Raw genomic sequence first — 20,799 nt, 5'->3', positions numbered from 1 at the left:
TGATGCAATAATAATTTAGGAAAGAAATGAAATATTATATCATATCAGATTACAGTTACACGACACACCCTGTATATAGAAATACGTATTTGGAATTCGCCAATATAAATACCGCTGCCGTTTCTTGCGCAAATCGTTCGCAAGACCGCTTCGAGCTTCCTTTTATCGGGCGATCCATTAGTTCCAGAATTTTTCGTTTCAGATAACGAATTCGGCCGCGCTGTGTTGTTGTTGCCGATGTATATCACCAAAATTCGAAATATTATATATACCACGTACATATATACATACATACATATATATATAGAATGGGAAAGTATCGGACAGTTTTACGGAAGTTTTTAACGACAGGGCTGGAGAAGAATTTTAACGATTCTTGGCGGATACGGTGCGTGTTATTTTTGTTTTCTCTCGAGGAAGCGTTCACGTAAGGCTTTATTTAAGAGCGTGGTAAATTGTTCTGATCCGTGTGAGACAATTTACGTATAATTGGATAAGTAACGCGTGATTTTAAGTTTTAATCGTGTCGATTTTTTCCCTTTCTCTTTTCCTTTTCTTCTTCTTCTTCTTCCTCCCCAAATATGGAAAGTGGAAGGTAGAACAGGGTGATGTGACTTGAAATTCGAAATAAACATCCTATTTTTCTTTTTCTTTAATTCTCCTCCCTGCAGAGTTAATCGTGCACACGAATCTTCAATTTCACTTAAACAAATCTTTCCAATATTCCAATTTCCAATTTCCAATTCAAATCATTCCAAAATTTCCAAAATTTCGAAATGCAATTTCGATCCCTTGCTACCCTCGAATCGTATATACCCTCTTCCTCCCCCACCCTCGAAATTAGTCTCGAAAATCAGGACAATCATCCCCCCTTCGACGATTGCTCGTTTGCACGAGGGGGTTGGTTGGGATCCTCGTTCCAGAGCACAGGTGGTGTGTCCCCAGGTTCGTGGGAACGGGTCGATCGGAGTCTTCCCGTGTTGAAGGCGGCCAAGGGTCGCCCTTTCTCGATCCACCCCGTGTTTCTGGGGGGAGGAGGGGGCCAGAAAAGCCCCGCAAGTGTGTCGTAGGCCCCCCCATTCTTCTCTCGTTCGTTCGTCGGCGGAGGGGGACGCTCTTTTGCCGGATCGGAAATAGAGGCGCATCCGTGATTCCGTGAAGGAGGGAGAAGAAATGCGTGCTGTTCGTGTGCTGCTCGTGTGCTGAGCTTGTGCTGCGATTTACACGCGCGGTTGGTTGCTTCTGTGGTTGGATGTTGAGCCGATATTTTGGGGTGAGATATCGGGGATCGGTGAAGTATGATGATGAAGGTAGTTTTTTTTTTTTTTTTTTTTTTTTGGAAAAGTATTATACTTTGAATTTATTTTAATATAGTATTTATTTTTTATTTGCTGGCTTGCTTTGCATATTATTCTGTTTTTATTCTTTCTCTTAGGATAGCCAGTGAATCATCCTTAACTCTAAATTTTTATATATTGTTCTTTATGAAATGAAATGTTATGTTGTGATTTATAAAAAATAAATTAAAAAATGGATTGGTTGGTAAAATATGATGAAAGTAATTTTTTTTTTTTTCTGGAAAAATATTATAGTTTGAATTTATTTTAATATAGTATTTATTTTTTATTTGCTGACTTGCTTTGCATATTATTCTGTTTTTATTCTTTCTTTCAGGATAGCCAATGAATCGTTCTTAATTCTAAATTTTTATATATTGTTCTTTATGAAATGAAATGTTGTGTTGTGATTTATAAAAAATAAATTAAAAAATAGATTGGTTGGTAAAGTATGATGAAGATAGTTTTTTTTTTTTTTTTTTTTTTGGAAAAATATAGTTTGAATCTATTTTAATGTAATATTTATTTTTTATTTGCTGGCTTGTTTTGCATATTATTCTGTTCTTATTCTTTCTCTCATTTTGAAAATTCAACAATCAGGATAGTATATTGTTCTTTATGAAATGAAATGTTGTGTTATGATTTATTCGTAAATTAAAAAATGGAGACTTTGTCCATTTATTACAAATCTAATTAATTTGTCTTAAAAGGATCCTGGTTAATTCGAAACAATTACAGTTTCATTATAGAATAATAATATATTCCACGAATGAATTTTCCCAAAAATCTTAAAAATCGTTCGAATTCTCGCGGACAGAGATAAGGCAAGAAAGGGAGGGGGGAGGCAGAAATTAACCCTCTTAACCCACAAAACCCGTGTCACAATTTACAACCACCGCCCTGCCAAGCGTATATTCCTCTTAATGGGAAACGTCAAGGAAGAAAACGTCGGTATAATTAAGACTCGAAACGTTAATGGAAACGGGGCGAGAGCAGAGAGCGGTGTCGGCTTGTTCTTTTTAACGAAAAAAAAAAGAAGAAGAAGAAGAAAAAAAAAAACATAGCGCCTCGAGAAAAGAGAAATATCTTAGATGACGAGGCCTGGTTCTCTGGTCCTCTAACGTTTAACCAGTAGCGGTTGTTAATTAATCCCCCTCCCAATCCTCGTTTAGAATTATCCTCGATTTTTACACGGTAAAAATCGAAGGAGGGTAAACTTGTTCCTCCTTTAATCCTATTATACGCGATCTTGAAATTCCTATTCGGAGATTCTGCTCAATTTGCAATTAATTAATTCCGTGGATCGATAAGGATTTAAGGAAAGATTAAGGGAAGATTATCGAAGGAGAAGAAAAAAGGGGATTTGATAGGGGAAAGATAATATTAATTGGCTTTCCCATTTGTGGAATTTTGCAATTTAATTGATTAGATTAGTCGTGGCTCGGTTTGTTCTTGTTTTCAAATTTTCTTCAACGGTGTTTGCTTGTTCGTTTGTAATTATAAATTTGCGATTGGGAAGGGTAGATTGTAGTTTCGAATTAAGATATATTCGAGATTATTATCGTAATTTCTAAATTATAGATAATTGATAGGTGGTTGATGGATTTATTGTTATCTGTCGCTCTTTTGAAAAATTGGATTTTATTAAATTTCTTGGATCTTAAATTAGACGAGTTTTAATATTACAATTTATACTTTTAGGTTTATTTCTATTAAACAACGAAAAATAATATTTCGCCAAATTTTTACATCATACTTTATACGGGATAATTTATAGAGTTCACAAATTTATTATTTTTTTTATTAAAACAAATAATTGAAATGATAGATTTATTGTTATCTCTTGCTATTTGAAAAGTTGGATATTATTAAATTTTCACGTAAATTTCTCGGATAAGTTAGACGAATTTTAATATTACAATTTATACTTTTATATAATATAGGTTTATTTCTATTAAAGAACGAAAAATAATATTGATTTTCACATTTCAAGTTTTTACATTATATTTTATTATATATTCCAATTTATTATTTTTTTTTATTAAGACAAATAATTGAAATGATAGATTTATTGTTTTCTGTTGCTATTTGAAAAATTGGATTTTATTAAATTTTCACGTAAATTTCTTAAATCTTAAATTACACGACTTTTAATATTACAATTTATACTTTTAGGTTTACTTTTTTCTATTAAAGAATGGAAAATAATATTTTGCCAAGTTTTTACATCATACTTTATACGAGATAATTTATTATTTTTTTTATTAAGACAAACAATTGAAACGGCGTAAAATTAAGTTGAAGGAAAAAATAAACAGAAAAGATCTGCGATATTCTTTTTTATCTCTCGATTTTATTCTCTCGAATTCGATCAAATTAATTTGAAGAAGCGAGATATCGGAACAAACGATATCAATATTACAAACAAGCACGATCGATACGGGAATAATCAAAAATAAAGGCACGGCGGCCCCGGCAGGGGACCGTTGTACGAGTAACCTTTCAGTCAACATCAACGTTAATTCGAGTCGAGTGTGTACGCGAAGCAGGTGGTTTCCTGGGCCAGAAAGAGAGGAGGAACCGGGCCGTGGAAACGATGGGACACGATTACCGCGAAAATAACGGTACGCGTGCACCGAAAAATGCGAACCGCGAAATATTCCACCCCTCCAATTCCTCTCTTTCTCTCTCTCTTTCTATACCTTTGCCTCGACGCAAGGCGAATTCCACGACGGTGAATTTCTTCTCGACGACACGAAATTTGGCCGTCGATTCCTCGCCACCCTGCCGCCTCTGATACGATTCTGACAGCCAGGTGTGACGCCCTCGGATCGCACACCGGTAATTGAGTCGGGCTAAACAGGTCACGCGGTCATTTTGATGTTTATCGGAACGAAGGGCCCTCGCGTGATGCCGCCTGCTGTTTGCGGTTCTTTCTTGCCAACCTGTTCAATTACAATTGAATAAAATATACGGTTTCAACCCGTTTCGAGGAGCAGAATGGACCGTAGGCTTTCGGGCTACTTTTGGAAAATATATTGAGAAATTTTATTATTGCTATCCTCCAAGTTGGGTGAGTAAGAAGTAGTTGTTTTGTAGAATTGTACTTTCTTTTTCTTTTTCTTTCTTTTCAAAATTTCTTGTTGGAAATATTTGTTGATAGTCCATTATAAGTAATTGATTGAAGTGATTAATATCTTTTTTTTTCTTGGATATATAAATACAAAAGCATTGAAGACATTTGAAGAATCATTCCTGCAGAAACGATCCTCTCCTTCTCAATTTTCAACAACTTTAACAAAAGTATCCAATTTTAATATCCGTCAAATGTTATCTCTAACCTCTCTAACTTTGTACAGCGCATACGCAAGATTTAAACGAGATTTTCCTTCCCGCTCTTCTCTTCATCTCTCATGATTAATTCGGTCTCGTGCGACAAACGTCTGTTTCGTGCACGTGTTACGCAAGCTTCTTAAAAATCGGTCTTACCTCTCAATCTCGAAAGGATCGAAAGGTGAAAGTCACACGCATGGCCGGAGCAAGTGAATTTGACGGCGACGTCGAAATCGGTGGCTTTTGATAATTAAATCGAGATAGCGCAGAGAGAAAGAGAGAGAGAGAGAGAGAGAGAGAGCTTCGTTCCCGCGGAAGTCGACCGGTTCGACGAATAAAAAAAAAAAAATCTCTGGGTTGTCGTCCGATCGCGGACGACATCAAAGGAGCCATGGTTCCGCTATTAAGGGACGTTTTAAGACGAGTCGTGGAGATGGAATGGCATGTAACAGATGCGGGAGAGAAGGTATCTGTTGGATATCCACTTTGAATATGTTAATCCATTAAATCGTGGATTACATTGATTTCAATTTTATATATATATACACTGGAAAATTATTTGAACGTAAATAGAGATTATGGATTTTTATTTCAAGAAATGAAAAGCGATTTGTTCTATTTTGAACGTTCTTCAAGTTTTTTTTTTTTATTCAAATGTCGAGTTTTAGTTTTTCTTATAAAATTTCACGAAATATGTATGTCACTTTTTTTTCCTTTAATATGAAACAAAAGTGATTGTGTGATTGATTAGATTAGATTTTTCTTGCACAAGTCGTCGCATATGTCGTTTTCTGATTACAAAAATAAATGAACTCGGTGTTTTAACAGTAGAACAATGTCGCACATGTGCGACACGTTATATAATGTATTCAGTTTATTTTAGTGGATAGGTTCTTGGTAATAGATTGCTTAGATTTATTTTAACAGATTAGTACAACATCTCGACTTGTATATCGAGTCGTGAAATATTCTTAACTTTTTTAAACATCCCGAAGAAGAGCGATGGGAAAGTAGTTTAAATTCAAAATAATCTCTCTCGAAATTTCGATTCATCGTAATTTTATTCAAAATTTACCGTTTTATATATATATGTATGATCATACAATGAATAAATATTCATCATATTGAACGTGTATAGCAACGTTAAAATCCATCGTCGAAGAATAAACGTCTCTTCAATCCACCGTGAACAAGAAATAAAAGATCGATCATCTCGATCATGGATCGGTGGACCAGATCCAAGATCTCACGATCTAAACGGCCGTCGAACGAATATTTATCCATATCGAGGCCGATGGACGTTGACCGTCGAATCCTTATCCTCCCCCCCTCCTCGATCGCGGCTTGAAAATAAACATCCATTAACGATGTGAAGAAGTAACAGCGCCGCCACTTTTTGCTTTCACAGGTGTTGCCTTGCTATACGCGATCGCGGCGTTTAACGTGAAGTCGATTAAAAGACCGCCTCCGTGGCCGTTTGAGTAGGAGAGAAGAATCCGTTCGACTTAATGCCCGATTATTCATCGCGCAAACGAGTCGGAAATATCTGATCCCCTACTACCACAATCGGCCATTAATCCAATACCGATAATGAAGTCGGAGGAAAAAAAAGAGGCGGTCGAGAAAGAAAGGAGGAGGGAAAAAAAAAGCGAAAATTCCTTCGCGGAGAACGAAAGATCTTCGTGGAAATGATTGGTTTTGTTGATCTATGTGCGTAACCGTGGATTCATCATGGATTGTAGTGTTGGGGATACCAGAATCCATCGTCAGAATTTTTCCAAAACTTTTTCTTTAATCATTCGCAACATTATTGACGATGTTTGAAGATGTTTGACGATGTTTGAGAATGTTTGACAATCGGTTTTCACGCTTCTCCGTTAATCTTTGTTGCTGTATAAGTGTATAAGTGTGGTAAAAAGAAATCTCGAATTTTTCTCCACGGAAATTACGCGTTGATGATGATGTTTGACGATGTTTAACGATGTTTGATCATGTTTGATAATCGGTTTTCACGCTTCTCCGTTAATCCCTGCTGCTATGTAAGTGTATGGGTAAAAATCTCGAATTTTTCTCCACGGAAATTACGCCAACACGCGGATTAATATAGCTATTCAAATTCCCAAGGATACCCGCAGAAGAAAATCGATCGTCGACTTCGAATTGAATTTATTTTAATTGGAGGATTGGGAAGAAAGAGAAAAGGAAATCGTATGTAATATTGGCATACGATAATAAATAATATTTTTTTCATTGTATTTATTAATCTTAGTTATGTTCGTATTCATGCCAAATTCAAGACATTCCGAGTAATCCGGATACATAAATATTTGTTTGCAATATTCGAGGCATGAAACATTTCCTATTAAACGCTCTTGTTGGTTGCTTTAATTCATACCGGTAATTACTTACCAGTTCTTGTCGAACAAAAGTGATTGAATCTTTTTAACGATTTGCAAAATTTACGGTACACGCATAAATTATTATGTAAATTATTTTCCTGCATATCGTGTAAACACACGTAAGAAAACGTTCATTAAGGAAAAACTTGTCAAATAGGATGTACTACGTGTAATTTTACTTTTAAATATTACCACTACAGCATTCAAATGTTAATATTTCTGAAGACAAGAAAATTAAAGTACAAATATGTAAGTATGTACAGTCTGTTACAAGAATGCTGCAACACACCAAGTTCTTTTATCGCTAAAATTTGAATATTTTTATTAAAGTATCACATCTTTCATTTCAACATTAAGTTTTTTAAACGGTTTGTTCACATAAATTCGAAAAATAAAGAACACAATTTTAATTTATAAAAAATAATAAAATAATAATTTTCTTTTTTGTTAAACTTTATATATTTTGAATACACAATTTGTCTAATAATGTACATTACGACGATTTGATGTTAAAAATCCAATAAGTGATAATCCAGAGAGAAAGTTTAATGGGCGATATCGACATCCAGCTTTGATTTCACTCTACGTGCACTTTTTGCCACGGAGAATTCGTCTGCTAAATGCGGATAGCGTGCTGTGAACGCCTAGGCGTCACGGTAAATGGGTCACTCGGGCTATGCTTGGATGGAAGCGTGCGATTGTTATCGACTAGCTGAACATGGAAAGGGTTAGGTCGGCCGATGCAATGGGTTAAGTGGATTCGTTACGGTTGCTTTACATTTTTTTGCCGTTCATTGCGAATGTCAATCTACGATAAAATAGTATCCAATATTTTCCAATTTTCTAGAAAAATTTACACTGTGAATTTTGTACGAAGTTATTCTTTAATTTAAAAAAAGTTCAAATCGAAGTAACAAATTATAATTTTTGTTTGAGAAAAGAAACCAATTCTCAATTAGAAATATTTTTTAACACGCTGTTCACAAGAAATCTCTAAAAACAAATCATCGAAATTATTTTCCAATTATGAAAATATCATCTCACCCTAATCCAGCCGTGTCAACACCAGCAAAAAACCAACAAGAACAAAAACCTTACACACACCTCTCGTTCAACCCCTACACACATAATCGTCTCCAGATTCGAAATCGACAAGAATCATCGATCCTCGATTAATAAAAGCATATAATAGATTCGAAATCGACAAGAGACAGAATCTTGGCAGAAGGAAGAATTAAGGCAAGGAAGGGGCTTAGGAAAAGCGAAGGAAAGGGGATATTTGGCGCGGCAGTAGGGTGCCGGGCAACAATATGGCCCGTGCTCGGTACAATAGCCTCGTATTATGCGCACAACAAGCGGCAATGGGGCCACGCTAAGGTTACATTACCGGCCAGGTTGGCTCCTCTTCTACCGGCACAAAGAGGACTCACGGCTGGGTGCACGATGCACGATCACGGTGGAAGAGCGAACGAGCGAGACAGAACGAGGCGCATCGCCTCTCTCTCTCCGCCTGTTCCCACACAGGAGTGTGGGCACGCGTGTATACGTGCGCCACACACCGTTAACGCGCATGCACACAAAGGCCAGGCAGACGGTTACGAACGAACGCGTGTTCCCCTTGCGCGTGGTGGGGGGAGGGACGCGGTGTTCAGGGCTTCCTTCGGGCCTGAGAATCTTCCCACGTTTCTCGTAGCACGAGCCAACGGGTGTACGAGTGTGCGGAGGAATTTCGGTGGCTGTACACCCGTTCTGGACGAGGTTGGACGAGGACGGAGAGACGGGCTGAACCTCGTGCAGGGTTCGGGCGAGCGAGACGGAGCTATATACAACCGGCGAGGATGGAGAAGAGGGAGAACGATGAACGCAGTGCGGAAGCGTTTCGTATACCAGCACGTTCCGAATTAGGCGTCGGTGAACCGATGGTGGTGCGGCTGTGCTACTCCGGTGGTGCGGCCTTCTCCTTACACCTTCTCTGCTCCGTGATTCCGCGTCACACCGGCCCGATTGTCTCGGTTACCGTATACTACTACTACTACTATTGAAGGCTATACACAGTTGGATCGGAAGAGGGAGAAAGAACACGCTGCTTCGATCCTCACGATTTTTCGGTAAACGTAGGCCAACTCCGTTGGACTCGCTTCGTTGGACGATATTGATTGCCCCGTTCAGGTAACTTTTCTTCTTCTCGACCGTATTTCTTTCTTTGGATTCTTGATTAATGTGAATTTGGATTGGTAATTGTAGTAGTTTGAGGATTTGAATTTTTTTTTTCTTCTTTTATTTTTGTAGATGTATCACGAAATTTCGAATGCCTGATATTAGACACGTACAAATTTTATCAATGAATTATACGATAGAAGTATAAAGGATAATTAGAGGAAGTAATGTTTTGGATTTTGGAATAGCTCTCACTTTATATCAAAAAAAAAAATATATATATATATAAATTCCATAAGATCTTATCTAAGAATATCCTCTCAAAAAGAAAAAAAAGAAAGTCGATTGATATCTCAAGTCCGCAATATATCTGTATACCCATTACGCAAAATTACAAATCTATTCGATCATAAAACTGGAAAAAAGCGTGTTTAAAATCAGCATATCCATCCATATCCGATCGGTGATCAAGATAGTATGATAGCAGGGTTGTTAATACGATTAATAACAACGTAGAGCCGATGTCCCGATGATAGCGGCATGCCATCGCGGATAACACTCGTTTCGTTCAACTTAACAGGCGCACGGTCGCGTGCGCGCGCGCGCGCGAGAGAGAAAGAGAGAGGGGGGGAATATCCACCATATCCGGCTCGGACGACCAATCAGTGTAATTATCCTACCGGTATCTCTCTCTTTTTTACCGGCGTGCCTGCATTCATGCTAATACCTCGTCCTCAACAACGTTGGAAACATTATATCAATCGGAGAGAAAGAGAGAGAGAGAGGGAAAAAAAATTACGTTTCATCGCGATGGAAACGTTTAAAGCCTTTGAAAGGTTAGTACCTCTTCTTTTTCTCTTCTTTCTCTCACTCCTCGGGGGGATCGTTCTGTCACGAGGAAATTAATGATGACACGTGCACCTGTTTCGCGATCCTATACAGCCCGGGACGTCGTTGTGCAAATTGACGTAACTGTAGTTCCATTCGAAGGATTTCGTGCTATCGTTGATGATATGGATCCGTGCCGATTGTGTGTCGAAAGAAATGGGAATATATTGATGAAATTTTTATGTGATAAATATGATGGATGATTATAAAACTTCAATTTTTAAAATAAATACTGTTATAAATTTTGATAGTGGTAAAAGAAAAAGAATGATATTTAAAATTTCAAGTTAAATAAAAAGATAAATAGAATATTGAAAATCTCTTACAAGATATTCTAAATTTTGATGATAAATGATAAAAATGATAAAGTAGTATAAAATATAATATAAAAAGAAAAGAATTATTGTGTCATTAAGAAAATATGAAAATATTGTACGTGAAATATTGGAAAAAGAGATTATAATGAAATAAAATATTTAAAATCTCGAATTACAATTTTTGAATACACACTTCAAATTTTGATAGTATTAAAAAATGATGAAAAGAAATATTATTTGGAAGGTTTTACATGATTGAAGAAGTATTTTTAATACTAGAAAACACAGTCTACAATGAGTAAAATATATTAGCTTATAAAATACTATAATTAAAAATGATGAAAAAAAATAATATTTTGAAACTTTTATTGAATCAATATGCTTTTGCATATTGAAGTAATATATATTATCAGCAAAATAATATTAAATTTGTAAAATAAATTATAAATTATATGATAATAATGAAATTTTTAATTTCTTTAAGTCTAATGATGGTGATAAATATGATGGATGATTTTTGATCTTTAATAAGAAAATATTTATCATGGTACTTGATATTTAAGAAAAGAGTAGTATCAATAATAATGGGAGTGGAGGATGAATTATACAAATTATAAATTATTTACAAGCGCTGATCATATTTATTTTTAATATAATTATTATCAATTATCAATCTTAACAATTACTTCTCCATATCCGATAAAATAAATAAATAATCGATTTTTATACCTTATTGAAACACATGGATCCATAAATAAAGAGATATTATACAAGCTATTGTTTCACGTTGCGGCGTTGATTATTTAAAAATATCAAATGAATCATCGACCCTCGATTAATAAAAGCATATAATATAATTTGGCTATCGCCAAATTGAGAAGGATCTCGTACGATTTAAAATTAAATTTAACAACGATGATCGGAGTCGGCCATTGATGCGGGCGCATTAATAATAAAATAGATGACACATCGGTACCGCGGCTGACGAAATTATTTCAGCGTAACCGAGAATTCCGGCACAATGCCAAAACGAACGCGAAAATATATTGTGCCGAGTCCGGCACAATTGTATCGAACACGCCGCGTGTCATAGATAATAGAGTGCGAGATAGAGGCACTTGGACCTAGGCTAACGTGTGTTTCTCTTATTATTTGTCAAAGTGTCAGAGTATATGAAGTGATATATCTTTTTTATTCTTTTGTTTCTTCTTTCTTTTCTTCTCTTTTCTTTTTTTTTTTTTTTTTGATCTTGTGAGTGAGAGCCCGTTAAGGAAAGCGCAAGGAAAGGTAATGAATTTTTGGAAAAGTTTTATATACTTTTTTTTTCCCCCAGGCATAAATTGTTATATTCTTATTTTTAATTCAATTTTATTTTCTTTTATGGAATTAATTTTTATTTACTTGTCGTTAATCTTGATAAAGTATTTTGATGATTTGTTCATTGCTTCATTTCACTAGAAATTTGCGTGGAATTTTCGTTTTCGGAAACCACTTTTCTAATATTTAGATCTAAATATAATACGTTTCTATGTGTATTTCTTTGAATCAAGTTTCGCAACATAGAATCTCTTTGTTTCATTTCTAAGCGAGATCTAAATCTTGAATTATTATAATGTATCCTAAAATTTGTTTCAATTGTACATCATAACTATTCAAAAAAATGGATGTATTCATCTGTTCTTCAACGTCCATCTATATCCAGAACAGAAAGAAATTCAGAAAAAATGATAGTTTTCGATCAGGTTTTCCAGTTTAGAGGGAAAACTTTGTAAATACTCGGCCAGCCCACTCGTGTTTGGCCTTTCTAAAAGAGCTAAACACCTCGTTATGTCCCGCAAGCGAAACCTGTCCAAGCGGCCTGCACCAGGGACGGGCTGTTGGTCATTAAGATCGCACGCTTAATTCGAAAAATCGACTGCCGAGTCCGATCTCAGCAATCTGGAAACCGGTTGCTCGAACCCTTTTCTAACGTCGAACTGGTCTTCCGATGAGGAGGCAAAAGGAGGGAGAATAATTGGAATTGGAATTGTAAATCAGAAAAGTAAATTTTTTCTTTTTCTCTCTTATCGAGAATTTTGGATGGATAGATAGATATTAATTATTTGAATTATTTTCGTTATTCGAAATATTTGCGTAATAGAATACTTAGAATAATGAAATACTTTTGACGATTATTTAACGTACGAGCAAATCGAATCTAATCTTCTTTTAGATCAACTGACTCATCGATTACACGAAAGCTGAAAATACCTCGTGTCAAATATTTCATTCAGCTGGTAAATTCGTAGAAAGTTATTTCAATTATTCCACCACGCCTACACTACAAAATTCAAAGTACGCGTCGAATAATTCACTCGGCTAATCATTTCAATTATCCCACACATCTTCCATGCTGATCTAACCTCAAAAAGACACAACCTTTCGATCGAAAATTTCTATTCGAACTGCCACGTGGCAGATATTCATCCCACGAAAGATCGAAAGATCGGCTCGTTTCGATTGTTCCACATCGGAAGGAGAATTAGAAACTGGTCCAGGCAAACTGGTCGACCAGTTCGCCAAGTCGTGATTCAGCGGAGGAGGCGGCGGAGCGCTCGAGAGTGGTGGCGACACGTGCTCCTTGTCGGTGGTATTCCAGTGAATCAACAAGTGTCGTGGCTCCTCTCTAGCGACGCAACGAGCCGGTTGGATTCCGATAAACCGGTCAAAGCGAGCGGACCATCATCCGCTTAGCTGGCACGACGCGTGCAAAAAAAGAAAAAAAAAAAGAAAGAAAGAAAGAGAAATAAAATGAAATAAACCGTCCCTCGGGGAGAACTCGTTTCTTATCGAAAATTCGATGTCGATGCGAGTGCCTAGCGTGCCGACAAGTGCCGCGTGCTATTGCACCGCGTTTCACGCACGTCTACGTCGTCGTCCACGATGACGAGAACGGGTGATCTCTGATAGATTGCATGGTGTGACGTTGGCAGGCGAGTAAAAGAGAAGTTTCTGCCCTCTTCTTGGCTCGTTAATCCTTTTGTCGTTGCACGAGGATCTGGATGTGTCGAAATAATATTTATATATCTAAATATTAGTTATTTGAAAATATTTATTTTTGATAATTAGAAAAGAAATTCATCTCGTAAAGAGGATCGTCTAGTTTGTATATGTAGAATAAATATGTATTCTATTTCTTTGAATAATCTGAAATAAATTGTTTGAAATTCACGAATAACATGGATTTTAAATAATATTCGTGTTGTAACGCGTGTTTATCGCAAAATTTGTACGTAAATATTGATATAAATAAGGAGAAATTAATTCTGAAAATCCAAAAATGGTAGAATCCGTCTTTTCCCTCGAACGTTATATATGAATGGTTAAATTAATAAAAATGAATATATGTTTCACATATTGGATCGTAATATTTCTTCGTCTCGTCGTTATTCGACGAGTTAATTATCACGTGGAATTGCTGTCAAAGAAAATGGATTATTCGTTGATCGATGCTTGGCAAAGATATGAAAATTTTTTTAATTGATGTCCTCGGGCGAAAGTGTTTTCGTGAAAGTCAAAAAATGTTGACCAACATTTCTCCTCGTCTCGATCAGTGACGATTATTTCGGGATATTAATTTATTAAAAGAAACTTCACTGTCAACTTATTGATCATCATGGAATCGAATAACATGTCTATTACTCGAATGGTAAATAATCAATCGTAATCGCTTCTCTGTCGATAAAGATGTTAAAAGAAAACAAAATGTTAAAAAATGATCGACGCGATGTTTGCGATTTGCACGGATACAGATGCACGATTCCTATAGTTTTAATACAAGTACATGCTATTTACTTTATCCGATTCAAAAGCGAAGAGGAAAAATTATTTAACAAATTTCTCTTATTTTGTGATATACATATGATGAGACACGTATAAGAGAATGAATTAATTGACAATTTAAAATATTGATTCGGTGAATAAAAAAAGACGTGTTGATTACATTACACTCGAGAAGATTCATTGATCAATGTAAAAATATAAAAATCTTTGAACAAATACAGAAGAAATAATATTCATTTTGGTAACTATACAAAAAAGCAACATTTCGTTACAGAAAAATATTTTTATATTGTTTTTACAATTATACCCAACTCTTTAAATTATCTTTATTATGCAATACATATATTTCATAAAATAAATTTATTTTGATCTCGATAAAAAATTTTTTTAATTAATCATTCAATATTTACACTATTTATTCCAAAAAGGAATCATTCGCGAGCAATATATATCGCGCGCGTACGATAGAATCAGCGAAACAATATCGTTCTCTCTTTGGACTCGCCTCGAGCATAGGCTCGAACAAAAGCGACGAACGAGAGAAGCAGCGAAGAGAGCCAAGAAGAAGAAGAAGAAGAAGAAGGAGAAGTAGAGAGAGAGAGAGATCGGTTCGGATCGGTTGAGCGGATCGCGCGGGTCGTCCTCGTGCTGGTCGCGCGTCATGGCGTGTGCTCGCCGCTTCTTTTTTCCCCTGATCTTGACTCCCCTGCACCCGCTTTTGACACGATGGGCCAGGGGCCACGGGTGTAGCGCAGGGGTAAAACAGTAGTAGGAGAGAAGCGGAGGCAACGACAGAGCGGCAGCACACCCGAGAAACCTCCCCCCCCCCCCTCCCATCCGCGAGAGTGCGTGCAGGTGTGCACGAAAAGGTCCTCTCCTGCGCCTTCTCCGGGGGGACCAACGAAGGGGCCCCCCTGCGCCACTCGACCATGCGCGCACAAATACGCGTACGGAACAACTGTATGTACACACAGAGGCGCGGAGACGCGTGGAGGGAACCTGTGCCGGGCCCAACAGGCCCCCAGATCTGTGGGAACTGTTCGGCCCGCGAGCTTCCCACGATACGCTCCGGCTGCTGTGCTGCAGGGTTCACTCGTGCGTTTCCTCCCCTTCCGTCTCCCCCGCCCGACGCCCCACTACCCGCCGCTAGTCCCCTGGCTGGCGTGGAGGGGACAGCGGTGGGACAGTTGGTGGGGGAAAGCGGTCGAGAGTATAAGTAGCCACTCGGTCCCCACCAACCGCTCAGAATCGACGTAAACACGGTATCGCTCGCTGATCTCGGCACTCCGAGAACGCACACACGTTATATACATATATATACATATATATTTTCTTACAACGCATATCCAACGCGTTTTTCGAGTTATCATCGTCATTATTATTATTATCATCGTTCCGAATTGGAACATTTCGAACGCGTTCCTTGCATTGGAACACGGGCTTTGTTTGTGACAAGTGGAAAGTGAGGAGAAACAATCTGATAAGTAAAAAAAAAAAACGATGGCACCGCACACCAGCTACACGCCTGTCGGTGGTATGGAGTACGAGGAGCCCGTGTCGAGGACTTATCAATACAGGAAGGTGATGAAACCGATGCTGGAGAGGAAGAGGCGGGCAAGGATCAACCGTTGCTTGGACGAGTTGAAGGATCTGATGGTGACCGCGCTTCAGGCCGAGGGGGAGAATGTTGCCAAGTTGGAGAAGGCTGACATTCTCGAGCTCACTGTCCGCCACCTTCACACGCTCAGGGCTGCGAGAAGGCTCACCCTCACGCCTGAGAACAGCTACGCGGACAGATTCAGGGAGGGGTTCACCCAGTGCGCGCAAGAGGTGTCCTCGTTCCTGTCCACCCCTGTCGCGGCCGCCGTACACCCTGCTGCCGGTGCGCAATTGATGAGACACCTCGGTGGCTGCCTTCGAAGACTCGAGGGGACCTCCTCGGCCGCCAACCTTGGAACCACCACTTCCAACAACAACACCACCACCACCATCGCCGCCTCCACCACCGTAGCATCATCCACCAGCGTGAGCAAGACGACACCAGCCGTCAGTCCGACCGCCAACGTGATGATCAACGTGCTGCAGAACGTTTACACGCCTCCCCAAAGTCCTGTCAGTGTGGCGAGTTCGTCCGGGGAGTCTGTGGAGTCGTCGAACGCCGTTTGGAGGCCTTGGTGATTCGACGAAGGATGAAGTTTCGATAATTTTCTGAACTTTGACAAGCTAATTCAACTTCCGTTCCCATCCCCCCTCCGGTGAAGAAGAAGCTTCGCTTCGTGTGTGGCAGGAGCGAATGGGAGGGGGGGAGAAAACGACGAATCATTTGTCTTCCATACGTTAAAAATTGATTATTGAGCCTCGTTCTCGTTCGAGGTGTTCGATCGATAATTGTAGATTGATATAATCGTTTTTTTTGTTAAGCAATTAATCGTAATTGGGACCACTGTTTCTCGAGATGCTATCTTTCTCTCTCTCTTTTTCTGTTTGTTTCCTTCTCTCATCTCACTGTAAATAGGTGATGAAGCTTTAAGTGATACGTCTGTGATAGGGCTCGATTTTTGTACCTGAGATAAACTATATTCTCGTAAAGTAGAAGGATGATGATGATGATTATTATTATTATTATTATTTTATTATTATTATTAATATTATTATTATTATTATAGATTATAATTTGTTATGTTTAAGAGGCAATTTTTTTTTTTAGACATAATGAAATATACGGTGTTTTTGTTCAAAAATTATGATTACACGTCATGCAGAAATTAATAAACATACATTGTTTCAATCACAATCATTTGAATTCTGGTTTTTATCACTCCTAACCTTCATCCTTATCATTTATTTTTATTGTAATTTAATAGTATTCAAGTTAGTTATATCATGTTAGTTAATATTTTTAGATATATTGTAAAAATATTATTTTTAAAAATGATTTTAATTATTTAAAATTATATCAGTATAAAAGTAAAACAATAAATAAAGTAAAGAGACAATTAATAGTTGATAATAATTATTCTATTTCTTTTGAGAAATTTTTATTCGTATTTTCAAAACAAATTTAATTTTATTTCAAATAATAAAAAGTAATTGCATATTGAAATATCTAATTTAAGAAAAGTATATGAATATTCTATTTTGATATATTGAATATCATTATATAAATATAGTTTACATATAATTTCAATTTTATAAAATAGAGAATTGATTGGAAGATCAATACTTTTTTTTTTGTAAAAATAGTTATAAATTTTTAACATTATTTATTTGTGATTCTTCAAAATTAAATGAATTTTGTAGAACTTATTTAATGATGGTATAAGAGTTTGAAGAAGATCAGCGAAAATTTAATGGAATAATTTGTCACTTAAATCACGGTTATCAATTCCTTGACAAATTTCAGCGAAGGCTTGATTAAAAACACGCCGTTTTAATTTATAATTTCCAAGTAAAGACACATGAAATATCGATCACCATATTAAGCACGATGTTTTAAAAGAAAAGGGACACGCAGAAGAAATTAACCACTTTCGTGGAATTATTAATTATTTAAACACTCGTAAGAAAACAATCCTTCTCAACTTTTATATTCCTCCACCGAAAAAAAAATATAGGAGAAATATATTTGAAGATTTTCAATTTTACTCCAATAAATATATATATATATATCATAACCACAGAGTTATGATTTTTTCTTCTCGAATTCTTCATTTCAATCTCCAACGTAATATCACGATATTCTGACTATTAACAACTCTGACCACTGTTACAATTACGTTTACAACATTGAATATTGAAATTATTTTAACACACGTAATCGTAACGTAATATCACGAGATCTACTCAAGCAACGAAAAGCTATATCAATATAAATCATTGCATTACATTTTTATCCGTAATTAAAATTGTATCCTGTCGAGAGAAGGAATCATTTAAGATAAATTTTTAACGGTATTATGTATTAACGTGTATCTTTCGTGTTCTGGATCCATGTTAAATCAATTCCGGCAATTATTAAACTCCGGGGAAAAATACACGATTCCGGTGATAACCTAATTTCTGGATGGATCACTGATTCGCTACTTTCACGACACGTGGACCCATCAATCCTCTCCGCCTGAAAAACGTTTCGCGTGGATCGTTTCGCAACTTGCTATATAGGGTGTCCTATAATTTCTCGATCCTGTAATTTGCGAGGCCATCGAAAGAAGGATGAGGAGGAGGAGGAGGAGGAGGAGGAGGCCCGATTCTTCCCATCCAAAAAAGGTTGGGCCATCGACAAGAGATAAATTCTCGACTCTCGGAAAGAGAGTTTCGCGTTTTTTGGAACATCGTTGCGAATCGTCTTTGATCTCTTCTTTCTCGTTGTTGATGACGACGAGAATGATTAAATGCACGAAAGGTTAATTTTAAACAGTTCCACCGTATTATTAATGAGGGTAATTTGGGACATTCCTCCAGTTGTTCCGAGATCGAAATCGTGGAAAATTGTAAATTATCGTTTGTCTTCGAAATATTATATGTTTTCTAGTAGTTGCATTATCCATCTTATGTGGTAAATTAGATATTTTCTTTTTAAACACACAGTTTTTATGTATATTACGTAAGTAAAATTTTTGTCTCATAATTACATATAAATATTTTCAAGAGATTATTGTTATTTTATCATAATTTTCTGTCTAAGGATTAAAATCACGTCTATTCAATACGAAATTTCTTTATTTGAAACGTAAATGGAAAATCTCTGCTCGAATTTGTTTAATAGAGATACAATCTGATCAACTATTTTGATCATTCTTATTCCCAAGAAAATTGTACTTAATCAATATTCATTTATTGTTGAAAAAATCCCAAATTTCCTTTTCTTCGTTAACGAAAATATCTATCAAGATGAAGCTAATCCTGTCTCACTCATAAAATTCCATTACCTCCAAAAATACCTGTAAATACATACTTTTCACAAAAAGAAAAATACATATATATATGTATATGTATATGTATACATTTGCACGATATACAATTACACTCTAATTACAACCCTTCACGTTAATCGACCTTAACGTGGCTAAAGTGTGCGAATAACCCCCTTTCTAAAAGTCTCGACGTGTAGCAAAACACGTATTAAGAGCAATTCGAATCAATTTTCCCGCCGTTTCGACGCTTCCTTCTTCCCTCTCCCCTCTCCCCTCCCCCTCCTTTTATCTCAATTACATACACCGAGTTCCGGATTCACTTTCGACGCCCGATCGAAGCGCGCAGCGCCATAAATTACGTATCGGGTACGTGTGGCGGCCGATTAAAAACCATAATAAACAAGGAGGAGGGCAGATGTTTTTTTTCGCCCGGGGAGGGAAATGAACGCGGCTCGAACGACTTGCGTGTCGAATTCCCAAGCAATCATCGAGGTTTTGTCCGTTAATGATGGCCGGGGGGGAGGAGGGAGAGGGGAGAGACGCTCTCGCACTTTTTTCTCGCGCCTCCTTTTCCCGAGCTTTCCCGCGAAAATTCGAATTCCTCCGCCTAATTGTTACCGGAAATCGACACACGATTTGCGACGAATGAACGGCGATAAAGTTTGAAAGTTGGTGCAAGTCGAGTTTGAGATGATGATCTCGTAAATTTGGGGAACGAATTCAACGTTCTTAGTGTGCAGTGTGCATAAACTGAAAGGGGATTCTTTGGAGAATATGGATGGTTATGAGTTGCAACGAATGTGAGGTTGTTGATTGAAAGTTTCGAACAGATAAATTTGGATTGAAGGGAAATACTCGATTGTTTGAACGAAAGCAGTAATTTATTCTAAACGTTGTATTCAAATATTTATAGAGAAAATTCCTTCAGAATGATATATGATAAGCTTATATAAAGAACATTATCCTAATTCGTGTAATAATGCTCATCAGGTATTTATGAAAGAAGATATCCTGTCTTATTTATTCTTTATTTCATTACATTACATATAGAAATTTCTATTTAATAAATTATTTAATTGAAAATGTGGATTGTCTCTTCTGATAAGATCCATATGCTATTTTAAATTAATCGATTCATCCTTTATCTTTATTTTAAAACTTGGAATTTGGATATCGAATTGAATTATTAAAATTATTAAAATAATAGATTTTGTGGTAGAAATACAACGAGCAATCGATATATACTAACGAATATATAATTTAATTTTTGTTGCAGATAGCCGAAACTCCGTTTGCATGATGCTGACAGCTGCCTTTTACATAATTTGAATAGGTACGTGGAAAGACACAGGTTACGTATATTATGTATAAAAATTTGGTTAAACAGTCGCGTGATAACGCGTGCACGAAAGGATCTTATTTAAAGGGTTATTAAACGATTATTCCACGAGATAAGATCTACACGAATACGGCTCATTAAGACGGCGGTATTTAAATATAGGCCAGAAATGCATCGATAAACATCGATTTCTACGGGCTGCCATCGTTCAAAAAGAATTATAACGATACATCTCTTCAATGAAAAAGGATCGTTTATTAATCTTTGCAAATATATATATATATATATATATAT

The 20,799-nt window shown here is 36.7% G+C and overlaps 2 protein-coding genes across 6 annotated transcripts in view; both read left to right on the top strand.

Annotated features, from left to right (window-relative positions):
- Positions 1-20,799, top strand: part of LOC413213 (tubulin polyglutamylase TTLL4) — a 166,645-nt gene that overhangs the window by 142,870 nt on the left and 2,976 nt on the right. For 3 of the 5 annotated variants that reach the window (XM_026445208.1, XM_026445207.1, XM_006559281.3), the window contains one exon: positions 20,443-20,499. The gene's annotated coding sequence lies outside the window, so the exon portion shown is untranslated. Of the gene's footprint in view, positions 1-8,969; positions 9,239-11,515; positions 11,719-20,442; positions 20,500-20,799 lie in introns of those variants that run through there. The other 2 variants (XM_396662.5, XM_026445209.1) reach the window with 2 other exon arrangements.
- LOC724465 (enhancer of split mbeta protein) lies at positions 15,495-17,042 on the top strand. The gene has a single exon (XM_001120327.5). It carries the CDS (start codon positions 15,754-15,756, stop codon positions 16,429-16,431), a length of 678 nt encoding a protein of 225 aa, XP_001120327.2. The 5' UTR covers positions 15,495-15,753; the 3' UTR covers positions 16,432-17,042.

This window comes from Apis mellifera, linkage group LG14, assembly GCF_003254395.2.
Source record: "Apis mellifera strain DH4 linkage group LG14, Amel_HAv3.1, whole genome shotgun sequence".
NCBI classification, from domain to species: domain Eukaryota; kingdom Metazoa; phylum Arthropoda; class Insecta; order Hymenoptera; family Apidae; genus Apis; species Apis mellifera.
Note: the sequence above shows the minus strand (reverse complement) of the source record. Positions and strands in the feature narration are given on the sequence as shown.

Bases quoted from the DNA above. Each gene is read 5' to 3' on its own strand.
- LOC724465 (XM_001120327.5), top strand. From the start codon at position 15,754: ATGGCACCGCACACCAGCTACACGCCTGTCGGTGGTATGGAGTACGAG.